This window comes from Cupressus sempervirens, chromosome 6 (assembly GCF_028749045.1).
Source record: "Cupressus sempervirens isolate cs-2001-9-10 chromosome 6, ASM2874904v1, whole genome shotgun sequence".
Taxonomy (NCBI): Eukaryota; Viridiplantae; Streptophyta; class Pinopsida; order Cupressales; family Cupressaceae; genus Cupressus; species Cupressus sempervirens.
The window spans coordinates 262,583,870-262,598,025 of record NC_143123.1 but is presented as its reverse complement, the minus strand read 5'-3'; the positions used below and the strand labels follow the sequence as shown (position 1 = coordinate 262,598,025).

The following is a 14,156-nucleotide window of genomic DNA, read 5'->3' as shown; positions in this document are numbered from 1 at the left end:
GAATGGGAGAAGGCAGCAAACAAGGATTTCTTGAGAGAAGATGTCAAAACGTGCCCTAAAATCACTCCAAGATCCAACATTTTTGAAGATTCATGCTTGCAAGACGTTTTTTCTCATGTTGTAAGATTAAAACGTTTTGATCATTAAAACTCAAAACATGACCTACAATGCAATGTAATCCCCAAAAGATGCCAAATCGATTTGGTTGGAAGGGAAAACATGCACTAAAAATGAATTTTTTTGCAAATTTCTTCAAAAACGTGATCCATTATGAAAGTTTCAAAAACGTTTTTGAGGTAAATGAATCCATTTTAGAAGCAAGGAAACTCATTGCCATCCAAAAACATTTCAAATGGAACAAATCCCATACAAATCCATTGAGAAAAACTCAAGTTATGAGCAAAGATGAAGGTATTTGGAGTTTTTCTTCAAAAATGTGCCCTAGGATTGATCTCTAAAAACAATTTTCAGCATGTTAAATCCATTCTTGATGCAAAGAAAATCATTTCCAAGGAAAAACGTCTTCAATGGAGAAGATTTCATGCAATTCCACCAAGAAAGTCTCAAGTTATGAGCAAAATCGGGTTCTTGGAGGCCAAATGCATGCTTTTCTTTCAAAATCAGACTTTTTGGGATGCATAGCATATTTTAAAACATGTTTTCCTCCAAAATCGGACCTTTTTAGGTGCATGGCATGTCTTAAAATATGCATCAAGTGAAGGTAGGACCTTTTTAGGTGCAATGCATATTTTAAAATATGCTTCCAAGTGAAAATTGGACCTTTTGGAGGGGAATGCATATTTTAAAATGCAACTCACCCTTTAGATGAATAAGCATGAAAACTCCACTTTTCATGTCATAGCATAAAAAAGGTCCACTTATGGTGAACTTTTGATGTAATGACATCAAAAATGTTCACCAAAGTAAACTTTATATGCAATGGCATGTAAAAAGTCCACTTTTGATGGATTTTGCATGTTATTGCATATAAAATGTCCACTTATCAAGTCTTTAAGTCATTTAATTCGCTTAAAATTATAAAAATGTTACAAAATGGGTCAAAAGCAATATTTATTTATCATATTTTGGAATATAACATATAAATATCATTTTAAAGTAGTGTAACGAGACTTCGACTTGGCTCGGACTCGGCAAGGGTAACTTGACTCGTGACCCGGCTCGGCGGTGACTCGGCAAAGTGAAAAAACCTCAAAATTTTGAGATTTTTTAGGATTTAAAGAACATTCCATGCACCCATTATTGAATAAAGCATAAAGACACAATAACATCATTAAATAGAAGATAATTTGATCATAATGCACATGCCACATACTTAAAGTTAAAAACTTAAAACTTAAAAGTCAAATATCGATTACATATGTACAATACTACAAAGTTACAAACTTAAAAAGGTAAATTGCTAAAAGCAAATACTATATTACTAGTAATTAAAGTCAAACTAAGATAAATCGATGCAAACCATCAAAATGTATATGTATTATCATTTATGCATTATGAAATCCAACACATCAAGATTCAATAGTCATCATCAAATTCAAATGTTCCAAATGCTGATCATATATTAAGTTACTGTTAAACTGTTAAACAAAAAGTTAAAACAAGACTATAAGTCTACAGCTATGGCTCCTAGTCGGAGTCATCGTCATCCTCATCCTCAGGCTCATCCTCATCGTCATCCTCATCATCATCGTCATTGTCATCCTCATCCCCAACCTCAGCCTCAACCTCAGGCTCAGGCTCAGTATAATCTACAAAATGCCTCTTAGTAAGGCGTCTAAGGTAGGTCCTGGATGTCTCAATAGCCATAGCATCAGCTCATGAGGTGCCTCTAGGATCAACTGTACTCTCTGCCTCTAGCTCTGCCAATGTTTGTGAGGTGCCATTAGGAACAACTGGAGCTCTCTGGTCCGCTGCTGCCATAGCCACAGCCTCAGCCTGGCCCTCTCAAATCTGCCTGGTCAAGCCACTGTAGGTCCTCATCATCAAAGACAGGATCAGTAGCCTCAGTGATCCGATCAGACTCTGGATCAACTTCCTCTAGAGTAATCGGAGAGGTCACTATCCAAAATCTCCCTGATCCTAATGCGCAGGTTGTAGTGCACAAAGACTAGATTATTCATTTTCTGCACAGACAACCTATTACGCCTCTTCGAGTGGATGTGCTCGAACATGCTCCAGTTGCGCTCACATCCAGAAGCACTACTTGGCTGGCTCAAAATGTGGATGGCGATTTACTGAAGGTTTTTGGTTGAAGGCCCAAACATTTGCCACCATCTATCTGAATTTTGAAAAAAGGAAAACAAAAAAATATTAGTCTCATTTCAAAATTTGAACTTTAAGTTTAAAGCTAGAAATTTAGAAACTAGATTCTATAAGGCTTAAGCTGCAATCTTTACCTGGCTGCAATTTTGTACGACCTTCTTTGCAAATTTGACTTGAAAAAATGGGCCCTAATGCATTATTATAGGCATCCATCTCAAGCAATATATCCGTGGGATTAGGGGACATCTTCGATACCACTGTGTATAGGCCACTAAGAACCTCTTCATCTGCCTTGAAATCATCAAGAAAACGGTATGCCAGATTGAGGTAATAGGCTACTGCGTGGATGGGCTTATGAAGCTGATTTTGCCATCTCCTATCAATTATGTCCCAAATAGAGCCATAGTTTTCCTCAACTCCTACATATTTGGCCTTAATAGTCTCCTTGACCCTATCCATGCCCTCATAAATGTAGCCCATAGAGGGCTTCTCGCCATCAGCAACTCGTAGGAGGGCTACAAGGGGCTCGGTGATCTACAAAACAATTAAACAAAAAAACAATTTAGTGAATGATGAAACTTTGCAAAGTTGCACAATGAAAATAAAACAAAAATATGTATGAGACAAATTAATTTATAAAATTTTAAGACTTAAGCTTTTAAAATTTAAAATTACCTCCACAATCTTCGAACATGGCTCCCAAAAATCATCATCATAAATGCATTTTTTTGCATCTATGCCTGTAGGGCTGCTCGCAAAGGAGGAGGAACTCCATTCTGGACCAACAAACATGCACCTCAACTCTAACCTTGGACTCAACAAGGATTTTAGTGTGATAAAGTTAGAGGCAAATCTTGTGATACCAGGACGAGCCAACTCTTTTCTCTTCGTGTATTTCCTCATAGTGCTGAGGACCAAGGCATGATTATAGATGAACTTACAAAGATTTTTGGCCTTGGTAACACATGATTTCACCCATACAAGCTTGCCAATATCCTCTAACATGAGGTCGATGCAATGGGCTGCACATGGAGTCCAAAAGATTTTTGGGTGTCTCTTCATCAATAGTTTTCCTGCAGCAATTTTAAATTAGTTAGTAAACAATGAAAATTTTTGATGTATTAAAAAACTTTTAATTTTCAAAATTTAATGAAAAATTAAAACAAATTTTTTAGAAGTAGAACTTAGAAAGTTAGAAGTTAAAATTTTACCTGCAACAACATAATTAGCTGCATTATCTGTCACCACTTGGACAACATTGTCTTCTCCCACCTCCCTTATGACCTCTTCAATAGTCTCACATAAGAATTTTGCATTTTTCACACATGAGGAAGCATCTATGGACCTCAAAAACATGGTGGATCCTAAAAGTGAAAATTAAACAAAATAATTATCATTCAAGAATCAATACTCAATAAAACAAAATTTTCGTTATTCAATAATAGTATACATTAAATTTTAGACTTCAAGAAGTAGAGCATGATGAATTACCTCCGCTAGAAACAAGAAAATTTAAGAGGATTCTAGACCTCCTATCTGTCCATCCATCTGTCATGATGGTACACCCCTTTTGGCTCCAAATCTTTTTATGGTCCTCAAACTCAAGTTTCATTTCCTCAACCATATCTAGCAAGAGGGGTCCACTCAACTCATCTTTAGTGGGGACTTTGAACCCTGCACCACAGATGGAAACTGCATCAATCATCCCTTGCCAATAAGGAGTCCTATTACATTTATAAAAACATTTTAATTAGCATATTTCAAATTTTCAAACATCAAGTTAAAAGTATAAAATTGAATATAAATTTTAAAACTTAAAACACAAAACAATCAAATATAAATGAAGTTGAAAACTTGAAGTACCTGGCTGCTATAAATGGAATGTCGCAGAAAAACCAAAACTTGCAAATTGCTCTTACTCTAGTTTCATGTATCTCCCTATTCCAGCCCATGCTCTCAAGTGAGGGTTGTGCACCAGGAGTGGTACGCGGTACAAAAAAGTTGTCCAACTTACTAGATTTTCTGACTCTAGGACGAAGAAGAGCAGCACTACTAGAAGGGGCAGCAGCAGTAGCATCACTAGAAGTGCAAGGAATAGATGTAGAAGAAGCACGAGCAACAGAAGCACTGGGACGATAGGGGGGACAGGAAGAACCTTCTCCAACACAGCCTACTGACTCAGAAACATTTGCAGATGAGCGTGGAAGGGAACTAGAACCAATCAAAGCTAACTCTTCTAATTGTTTTTTTCTTAATTCTTTTTTTTGTTCATATTTTTCCAAGGTTACATAACAAAAACGTTGAGCCTCAACAGTTGCAGCTCCACAAGGCTCAATATCATGACCACGTAAGCCAACAATATGGTATTTTAATCTATTTATCCCCCCACTATTAATGGTTTTGCAAACTAGGCATTTTGTTTGAGTTCTCTTTCTACCTGGAAATTCTATGGTGAACTTCCAACACTCATCTTTTTTGTTGCCTTTAGAGAGCTTGGGTTTTTTACCTCCTGAAGCCATTATGATTTAATTAAGGAAAAAGGTAAAGGTTGCTGCAATAAGACATTTTAGACCAAATATTACTATTTCAGCATTGCATTTTATGAAGATCTAAAGTTATAAAAAAACTTATAAACAAACAAAAAAAATTCATGCAAAAAACCCATAAGCATAGACAAAAAAATCATCAAAATCTAAACAATCAAGTCTTACCTCTTTCAAATGCTTTGGAAAGTGTTGAGAAGAGCTTCTATAAACTTCTTGATGATCTAAATGCAAGATCCAATGTCACAAATGCAAGCTTTTCTCCTCCTCTCAGCTGGTTGCAAAACAAGAAAACTCTATTTCTCTTCTACCTCTTTCTCTCTTTCTTCTTTTCACTATAGACTGTTATGGGAGCCCTTTTAGGGTTATATGAGTGAGAAATGTAAAAATAAAAATTAAAAAAAGTTGAAAAAAATTATATTTTAATGGTCGAATTTTTGCCTGCTGCGGCCGGGTCAAGCTCAGCCGGGTCAGGCGAGTCACTCTGTGACTCGCGAGTCACGCGAGTCACTCCCTATGACTCGCCGCTCATGGGTCACGAGTCATTGTGACTCGGCGAGGTCAGCGCGGCTCGCTGACTCGCGCGACTCAAGTGACTCGCCGCGAGTCACGTTACCCTATTTTAAAGTAACATTTAAATAAGCATTTGATTTTTAAAAGAAAAAATTTAAAATGAAACTATATAGTTATATAGTTACTTTAAGTGAAAAATTAAAAAGTAACTCAACTTAAAATTATAACATAAAGTGCACTATAGTCACTTTAAGTTATAAATTTAAAGTAAAAGTAACTTAAAAACATAACAAAAAGTGAATATAATGTTATATTTTTCAAAAAGTGTATATCAAATTGAAAATATAATATCATATTTTTAATTCGTGTTGTTGCACCTAAAATGTCCACTTTTGAGGCACTAAAACGGACATAACTCTTGACTGACAACTCCGATTGACCTCTACATTAGACCGAATCGAAGGGAAAAGCGAAAGACATAACATGAGCAAAACCAAAGGACTAAAAACAAGAAAACACAAACTCAAAAGAAAAGAACGGACGATGAAGGCTTAAAAAATAAGGCAAAGGCTTGACAAAAAAAAAAACGAAAAAAACTTGACGAAGGCCTTCAGTAAAACAATTTGATATTTGAATTGAAATGGATCAATCGATTCGCATTAAACAATTAAATATCAAATTCAAGCTTAGAGAAATACGAAACTAGCTCGAAAAAGTTTCGTGTTGTTACCAACATTTTGTGATGACAAAATGCAGGACAACACATTGGCTATAAATAGGAGTGAAAATCAAAACAAGAGATATAATTCATATTCCTACAAATTTTACATACCCAAGTTATACGTGTGCACTTTGATATATTTTATTCTTTCATTGGTTGGTAAAGAAATGATTTTTTGAACTAAGCTCATGAATTCGGATTATTGAGTAAATATATTTATGCAATTTTGAAGTCAAACTGCATTGGATGGATCATCAAGGAATGTCTCTAGTGCAATTTTATTTTTGGCATGATCAGTAAGAAATATTTATTTTATTTTATTTGCTTGAAGCTTTAGAGTTAAGATATTATATAGTTTCATCCTTTATAATTATTATTTTAATTTTATAAATAATTTATATGATAGATAAGTGGACAAGATCATTTATAGCATTTTAAAATCGAACATCATAGATATTGAGAAATATTTAATTGTTTCCGAATCTATTTGGTTTATTTTCAAACCATAGGAGTTAAAATACATTCCAAATTATTTTAAAATTTGTGTCCATATATTTGATCTGTCGCATCTTGATTACTAAATTGTTTATAATTAATGTGCATAGAATTTAATAAAGTTGTATGTTTTAAACCTATAATACTGACTCTATTGCCCTTCGGCACTGATCTTTATATTTTCCATAATTCGTAATCCATATGCTGGCAATTGTTTCATCTCTTTCTTTTGAGGAATTAATATATTCATTTGTTGCATTAATCTATATTGATTCTTATTTTTAAAAAAAAATCATATATTCGTTTATTATTCTTAATTCATAAATTGCAAGTTTGAAGCTTTCGATAATTCTTGCCATTTTGGAAGCTTATATTACATTCGCAATCTAATCAATCTTCTATAAGTGTCTTGGACCTAAGTGTTTCGTTCAGGATCAGGTGCACCCGCCTTGGCCTTGCAAAGCCAAAAGTGCATGGGATTTGGATCGCATTGATCAACCCGTCAAGTTGGCCATAACTGGTTGGATATCCTAGCATCGAGTTGGCAAGACTCATAGGATTCCAATCTATGGTTTTGGGAACCAACAGGATCCACTGAGTCATCAAACTCTTCGACATTTACTAACCTTGCTTCATTCAAATCTATCAAATGAATTTGATAGAGAATTGTGTCTACAGATACATTCATATGGTCTCCAGGAAATATATATCAAAGCCATTCTAATTTAGATTGCTTTTGGCAAGCAAATATGACATTTATCACAGCAGGCAAAGATTTTATTACTTTTATTGTTTCCATATGCTAGCAATGCAGTCATCAAAAATTCCAACTAAAAAGCTAATTTTTATCATCATTGCAAAGAGTATTCAAATATTTATTTCCAAAATCGATTTTGTCTTTGTATTATCTTCTGAAGGTATATGTGCCATTTGGATTTTTATGAAACTCATATCACAGGTAAATGTCCCTGCTGAAATATTTGGCCTGAATTAAAATAAACTTTGCTTGCACGATATTTATCATAACACAAATTTCCAGGGCTTCAAAAATAATCTGATCGGATCTTCCTTAGACTAGTTCTGAAAATCTACCTTAAAGTTGTTAGGCTTTATAGAAGGAACAAGGCTCTGATACCATGTTCAAAATGCTGAATACAAAATCACAGGTCTGAATCTGAACTAGTGTTTACTCAATTACTGTACTGCAGTCCTAATCTGAAGAGATATAATCGTCTATTGGTTTTGATAGTCATATCTCTTGTTTGTATCCTTATCTTATATTTGCTCCAAGGGACACAATCATAGACGGTCAAGTCTATTCACCATATGTATCTTCGTGAAGAGACACGATTAGATATTAAAGAACATTTATTAAGGAACCCAATCCTAATTGGGTGTGATTAGGCTAAACTAATCATCTGCAAACTTAGATCTGGAATAAACAATCATAACTATGATTTGTTTGCTTGATCGAACATGATCCAAGAGAATGAATACTTTAGAATTTATACTTAGTTTGATGATGATAGTTTGGTTAATTTCAAGAGCTATTTTTCTGATGGCAATAACAGTTCTGATTACCTATGTATCCGTAGGCATGTATACTAGTTCATATGATGAACTGGTATACATACAAGCACATATGTATACAGATTTATCAGAACAGTCCTTGAATTTTGACCGACACTGCCATATCTTTAACAAGTCTTTACAACATTCTTTCTTTCTATTAATTCTTTAATTCCTGGATTAGAAGATTTAAAGAGAGTAAGATGTATTGATATCTTACTTTTAAATTTTAAATCAAGGTAATGCAGAAGTTTTTGTGTTTTTGCAGCAGGCTGAAAGTCTTGAAGAAGCTGTGAAGCGTGAAACATGGGAAGAAGTTGGTATTGAAATCAATGAAGTTGTATATCATAGCTCTCAACCATGGCCAGGTACGTTTACAGTTCGTACATTCTCTTTTATAAGCATTTTCTATCCATGCTTATTATGACTGCATTTCATTCATCATTCCTGCTTTTATTTTTCTGTTCCAAAAATTTAAGATCAAGGTGGTGAGAGATTAAGCTATTAATTTTGTTCTTTACTCTAGTCATTTAGAGAGCTTTGAAAAGCATCAAGTTAAAACGATTCATTTATATGTGGCTTTTTTAGAATTTGAGAAATTGGAGTCCATCTTTCTTATCAACTAAATGACTGTTAGTAACATGCACAATACCTTGGAAGTCCAAAGAGCATAAATGATCATACATATCTCCAGCTGTTCTTGGAATACCATCTTCTGCCTTTTAATTCCATATATTATTTAAATTCAGATTTATCCTCACATATAATATTTCCTATCATTGCCTATGAAATTAGGAAGAAATTGACTGTACATTGCCTCACATGTGAAAAAGCAGTTTGGTGTCACATCATGTAATAGTGTACAAGATGTTGAAATCCAAATTATTGCATTGTGTATGTTTAGGGTGTCAAGTCTTTGAACCTGTTTCAATAAAGAGGAGTAACCAAATTTAAATTCCAACCAAAATATGAAGGGCCAATATTCTCTTGTCAAAAGCATTAACACAAACTTGTCAAAGAATTTAACCATAAAAAAATCAGGTTTGCCCATTCCCCTAATTTGGTGTGTTTGAACTTTGAGTGCTAATTAGATTTTATAAGGGAATAGTTAAATGAGAGCACAACACTAAAAAAATATCATATGACAATATTCTTCTAAGATAAGATAAGATATGATAACAAAATTAATGGCCAACAATAGACCACAAAGAGGGTCCAAAGGCCTGAAAACATACAACAAAAGACCAATCAACATCAAGAACACCAAATAGTGCTCCGGGAAAGTGCAAAAAGAGAAAAACCAAGTGCGAACCCAACAAATGACCGAAAGCAGAAGCTAGTCACTCCTTGTCATAGAGAAGTAATCCATAACCAAAGGGTACGGTCCAGGGCGAGAGAAAGCCCTGGATTGTCTCTAAGAATCACTACAAGAGGAGGGCCTGTACTGTGAGTAACTTCTACAAGGCCTCGTGGACTTGGCGTACCTCAAAGAAGGGTGACCAAGTAGCCGCTTGGTGCCCTGAGCCGAAGAGAGTAATGTAAAGGAGGTGATGAGCTGATTGGTGGTCTGTCTTGAAGGGAACTAAAGCTGCAAAGTGTGGTCTTGAAGTTTCGTAACCTCTTGTTGTGGTTTTCACACCATCACCCCATTGCAAATGTGAATCCCCTCTTTTCTCTCTAGTGAGTAGGAATCTGTCTTAGGTGGTTTTTGTTGGAAACATTTTTTAAGTCTCGAAGTCTAGGATGGGTTTGAGCAATATTGGCTCATTGGGAAGCAAGTTTTGGTCTTGGATTTGTGCAAGTATTTTGATGCCACTCAGAAGAATTTTTCATAGTCTAAGTCCGAGTGAATTTTTTTTGTTCGTGAGAGATGGATTTCCATGTTGGAAAGGGTGACAAAGTTTGTGAGAGAACGAAGTTTTGGTGAAAATTTCAGATCTTCCGAAAATTCTTCCCTCATTTCTCCCAAAAATCTCAAGACTCGGGCCTTTTATTTGGTGGCAACTCAAGCATTGCAATCTTAGAACAATGAGGGGAAGAAATTGATAATTTTGCAAAGGATTTTTTCCTTCGGTTGAAATTTTGCATCTTCCAAAATTTTCCCCACATTGAGTCTCCCAAGTTTTTCCATCCTCTAAGGTATTAGGTCAATGTATGGCACGAAGGAAACATCATGATCAAGAGTAAAATAAGGAATCACCAAGGAAAGTTCAAATGAGGAAATTTTAAGAACACCAAGTCCTTATGGAAATTTTGCATCTTCTGAAATCTCCCCTTCAGTGAAAATTTTGAATAATCTGAAATCTCTCCTTCGGTGGAAATTTCAAATCTTCTGAAATCTCCCCTTCATTGGAAATTTCAGATCTTCCAAAATCTCCCCTTTGGTGGAAATTTCAAATAATCAAAAATCTCCCCTTCAGTGGAAATTTCAAATCTTTTGAAATCTCCCCTTCGTTGGAATTTTAGATCTTCCGAAATCTCCCCTTCGGTGGAAATTTTGCATCTTGTGAAATTTCCCTAAGTCAACTATCATCCTTTGTTAATCGCCAAAACCATCCTCCTCTCTTCATAAACAAAAATTTTAGGAGAGAGTGGCGAAAATCAGAAATCAGAAATAAAAGAAATAAAAATAAGTAGTTTTGGATTGTGATGGGATTAAAATTTGCCTCGACTTTGTAAAATGGTTGGTTCTAAATTGGGATGAATTTTGTTTATTATTTATGTGATTTTATTTTCAAATTTATAATGCCTTTCTCCTTTGTTGTGTTACATCCCAATTTTTGACCTAATTTAAAATATAGCCGTTGTGTTTCACATGAAGTCAGTTGACAATTAAATTTGTTATAATCTTGCAAAATGGTAAGATGGTTATTCGTTATAATTATTATCATGAATTCATGGAATTGAATAGGCGGTTCGCTGTTATGATTATTTATGATTAAATAACTTATTATGATAATATTATTTAACTACGGAGAATTCCCTTGCAGGAGCACATCGAAGGAGGGAAACATTGCTAGAGAGGAATTAGGCACAAGAGCATCAACATCACTAGGCAAATGGGTTGAGGACCTAGTGACTTGAACATCAAGATACAATCGATGGAACCCTATGAGCTATTAAATAAATAAAATAATTAAAATAAATTAATTGAATTATAAAATGTACCTCAAAGGATTTTAAATGATCTTTCATCATATTAATATAATATATATGTATATATGTACATATAGATATAAAAATAAAATGACACCATTATATTATAATAACTTAATAAAATGGTGTCATCCCATTGATATATTTACATGAACATATGTAAATATATATTATAACAATAATCGAAATATAACTTTCCAACTTTTCTTCCATCTTTTTTATTTTTCTTCTTGATTGTAACCGATTAAACACTCGGCGTTTTTAATTGGCAAGATAATCTTTTAAGTTACGGAAGCCAAGAAGTCACGACTATTCCTTTTATTTTGAGGCCGTGTATAGAGGTGGATATCTTTTTAAATACACCTGATTACCTTTCTCAAAGATCAGCTTCCTTTATTAATTCTGACTTCTCCATTAATTCTGTCTTTCTTTCTAGCTTCTTGGAAGCCAAGGAGACATTACTTTTTGTTTTTAAGAAGTCGAAAGAGAGGTGGGGGGACGTATTATATTATCTATTCAAGCACCCGACTTATATTTTCTAAAAGCTTCCGACTTATATATTTTTCCAAGCATCCGTCTTCCATCTACGAAATATCTGCAATACCATATCTCTAGCTTTTTAAGCATTGCCAATCTTTTCTCTAGTTGGGTTATTATTCTTTTTGCTGAAGACGTGACTATAAGTCACCTTGTGAATACGTTTGGAGATCGTTCAGAGGAAGAACTGAATCAATAGCATTTTGGCAGGGCTCCAAACATTTACAGAATTATATCAGATTATGTGGTCCATCAACCTCAAGTAATGCTTTGAATTTTATTAACAGCTACTGCTGTATACCGAACTCCTTAGCAGCAGGCAATTGTTGTGTAATCATCATGCTTAGGTACCATCAATTGACTCTCTCTTAAGGAGTTACTATCAAAGTAATAGTAAAGTATCCATGACATAGAATTGTATTTTATTTATGCCATTGATAATCAAAACCAAATGTTATTTGCTGCAAGATTTAAAGAACATGCTCTTCTAAATCACAGATTGTGATAAGCTGGAAGTACATAATCAATCATGTTTTATGCATAGCTGTATACTTCTTATCATTTCTTACTGGTTTCCAATTTCCATAACAGCTAAACTAATTATAATCATCAGATAGAACCTCTTGAGAAAGAGGTATTGAAGATGCAATAAAATCATGATTTAAATATACAAATTTGAAATAAGAGTCAATGATATTTCTGCTAGTTTTAAACAACATATTCTTTCAAGTCACAGTTTGTGATAAGCTGAAAACATATAATATTATTTTACCTGTTAAGGATTAATAGAAAGGGCGGGTTGCTCTGAGATTCAAACACTTGGGACTCACTTGGTTGTACAGCCAAGGAAAAAAGGTGAAGAGGTGAGAGAAAGGAATCTACAATAACATGAAAACAGAACTAGTTATGACATAACAATGTTTATCACTTTTAAAAGGAATCATTTAGTAGCTCATGCATGATCATGTTTATTGTATTCTCCTGTTGTCAAGTCGAGTGGTGTGATTAGATTCTAGGATGCTCAATGGATGACAAGATGTTCCCTGTCTATTCCAGGTAGGGAGGGCCTTTCTCGATAGAGATTGTGTGGGGATAAGTTATGGTCCGAGGTTGGGTGGTTAAGCCCCTAGCAATGTTTCACCTCTCCACACGTTGTTGGATGTGCAACAGACAAAGATAAGCTATGCATTCAAACGTTTGTTGGAAACAGGTAAATTTGCTCTTATGATGTATACTCAAGTATAAGGTAAGATTAATGGAGTTGTATCATCATTACAGTTATTTCTTAAAATGAAAGCAATTCTTATCGTCAATATAATTGGCAACTAGTTAAATCAGTTGATCTTCTAATTAGGATTATTATTAAGTTTTTCAATATATAAGAATAATGATTACGAGCATATCTTCTAATCTTATGTTAATGGCACAGTTTAGCAAATCGAAAGAAAATGAACGATACAGTGGTATCTGAAGCCCTAAATGATACAGTGGTATATGATGCCCTAAGTGATATAGTGGTATCTGAAGCCCTAAGTGATACAGTGGTATCTGATGCCCTAAATGATTTAATAGTAATTGATGCCCTAAGTGATAAAGTAGTATGTGATGCCCTAATTGATAAAGTGGTATTTAATAGTAATTGTCATTTGATTTTGATATAGCGATATTGGATGGTAGTCATCATTTGATAATGTTATAGTGGTATTTGTGGACTAACTTGGGTGGTTGTAGAAGCATCCCTAAATTGATTTTGATATCGAATTCCATGGTATGTAGATTTTAACTTCTATAGTAAATTCATTGATGGTGTTTTCAATTCTTAGTTATGAAATTTTGTTTAATTGATTTTAATTGTAAATCTCATTCACATGAATTTGACTGACATAACCTTTCTTCCTATGAAAATGAAGCAATAACTGTATTCCTTTGAATATGTTAGTTGTTAATTAAGACCGGAAAACAAGCTGTTACATTTTGCAAGGTGAATCCGGGAAGGAGAAGGGCCAAAGTGAAATTCATTTTTGGAAAACAGAACATTGTGGTGTACATACCCTCCATCGTCATGCCAAAAGAAGGGGAAGCTAGAGGACAAGGTGATGATCAAGGCCTCAATACTTCAAGTGGATACTACAAGGAGATGGCTCAAGCTCGAGGACTCAAGTGAGAAGGAAGGGTTCATGGTCAAGCTATCAACCCACAAACTCAAGTCAAAATCAAGAGAAAATTTAGGAAAGCATAGAGGATCTAGCTGAATGAGGATATATTCAAGGAGAACCGAGAAAGATCAAGTCCACAGGTTCACAAAGATGGAAGTGGTTCAAGCCAATTCCATGAGGAAG

The 14,156-nt window shown here is 34.5% G+C and overlaps 1 protein-coding gene across 4 annotated transcripts in view; it reads left to right on the top strand.

Moving 5' to 3' along the window:
- Positions 1–14,156, top strand: part of LOC149552242 (nudix hydrolase 19, chloroplastic-like) — a 153,352-nt gene that overhangs the window by 128,770 nt on the left and 10,426 nt on the right. For 2 of the 4 annotated variants that reach the window (XM_089787765.1, XM_089787763.1), the window contains exon 4: positions 8,396–8,492. In XM_089787765.1, the coding sequence (XP_089643891.1) occupies positions 8,396–8,492 (97 nt within the window). Of the gene's footprint in view, positions 1–8,392; positions 8,493–14,156 lie in introns of all 4 variants that reach the window. The other 2 variants (XM_089787764.1, XM_089787762.1) reach the window with 1 other exon arrangement.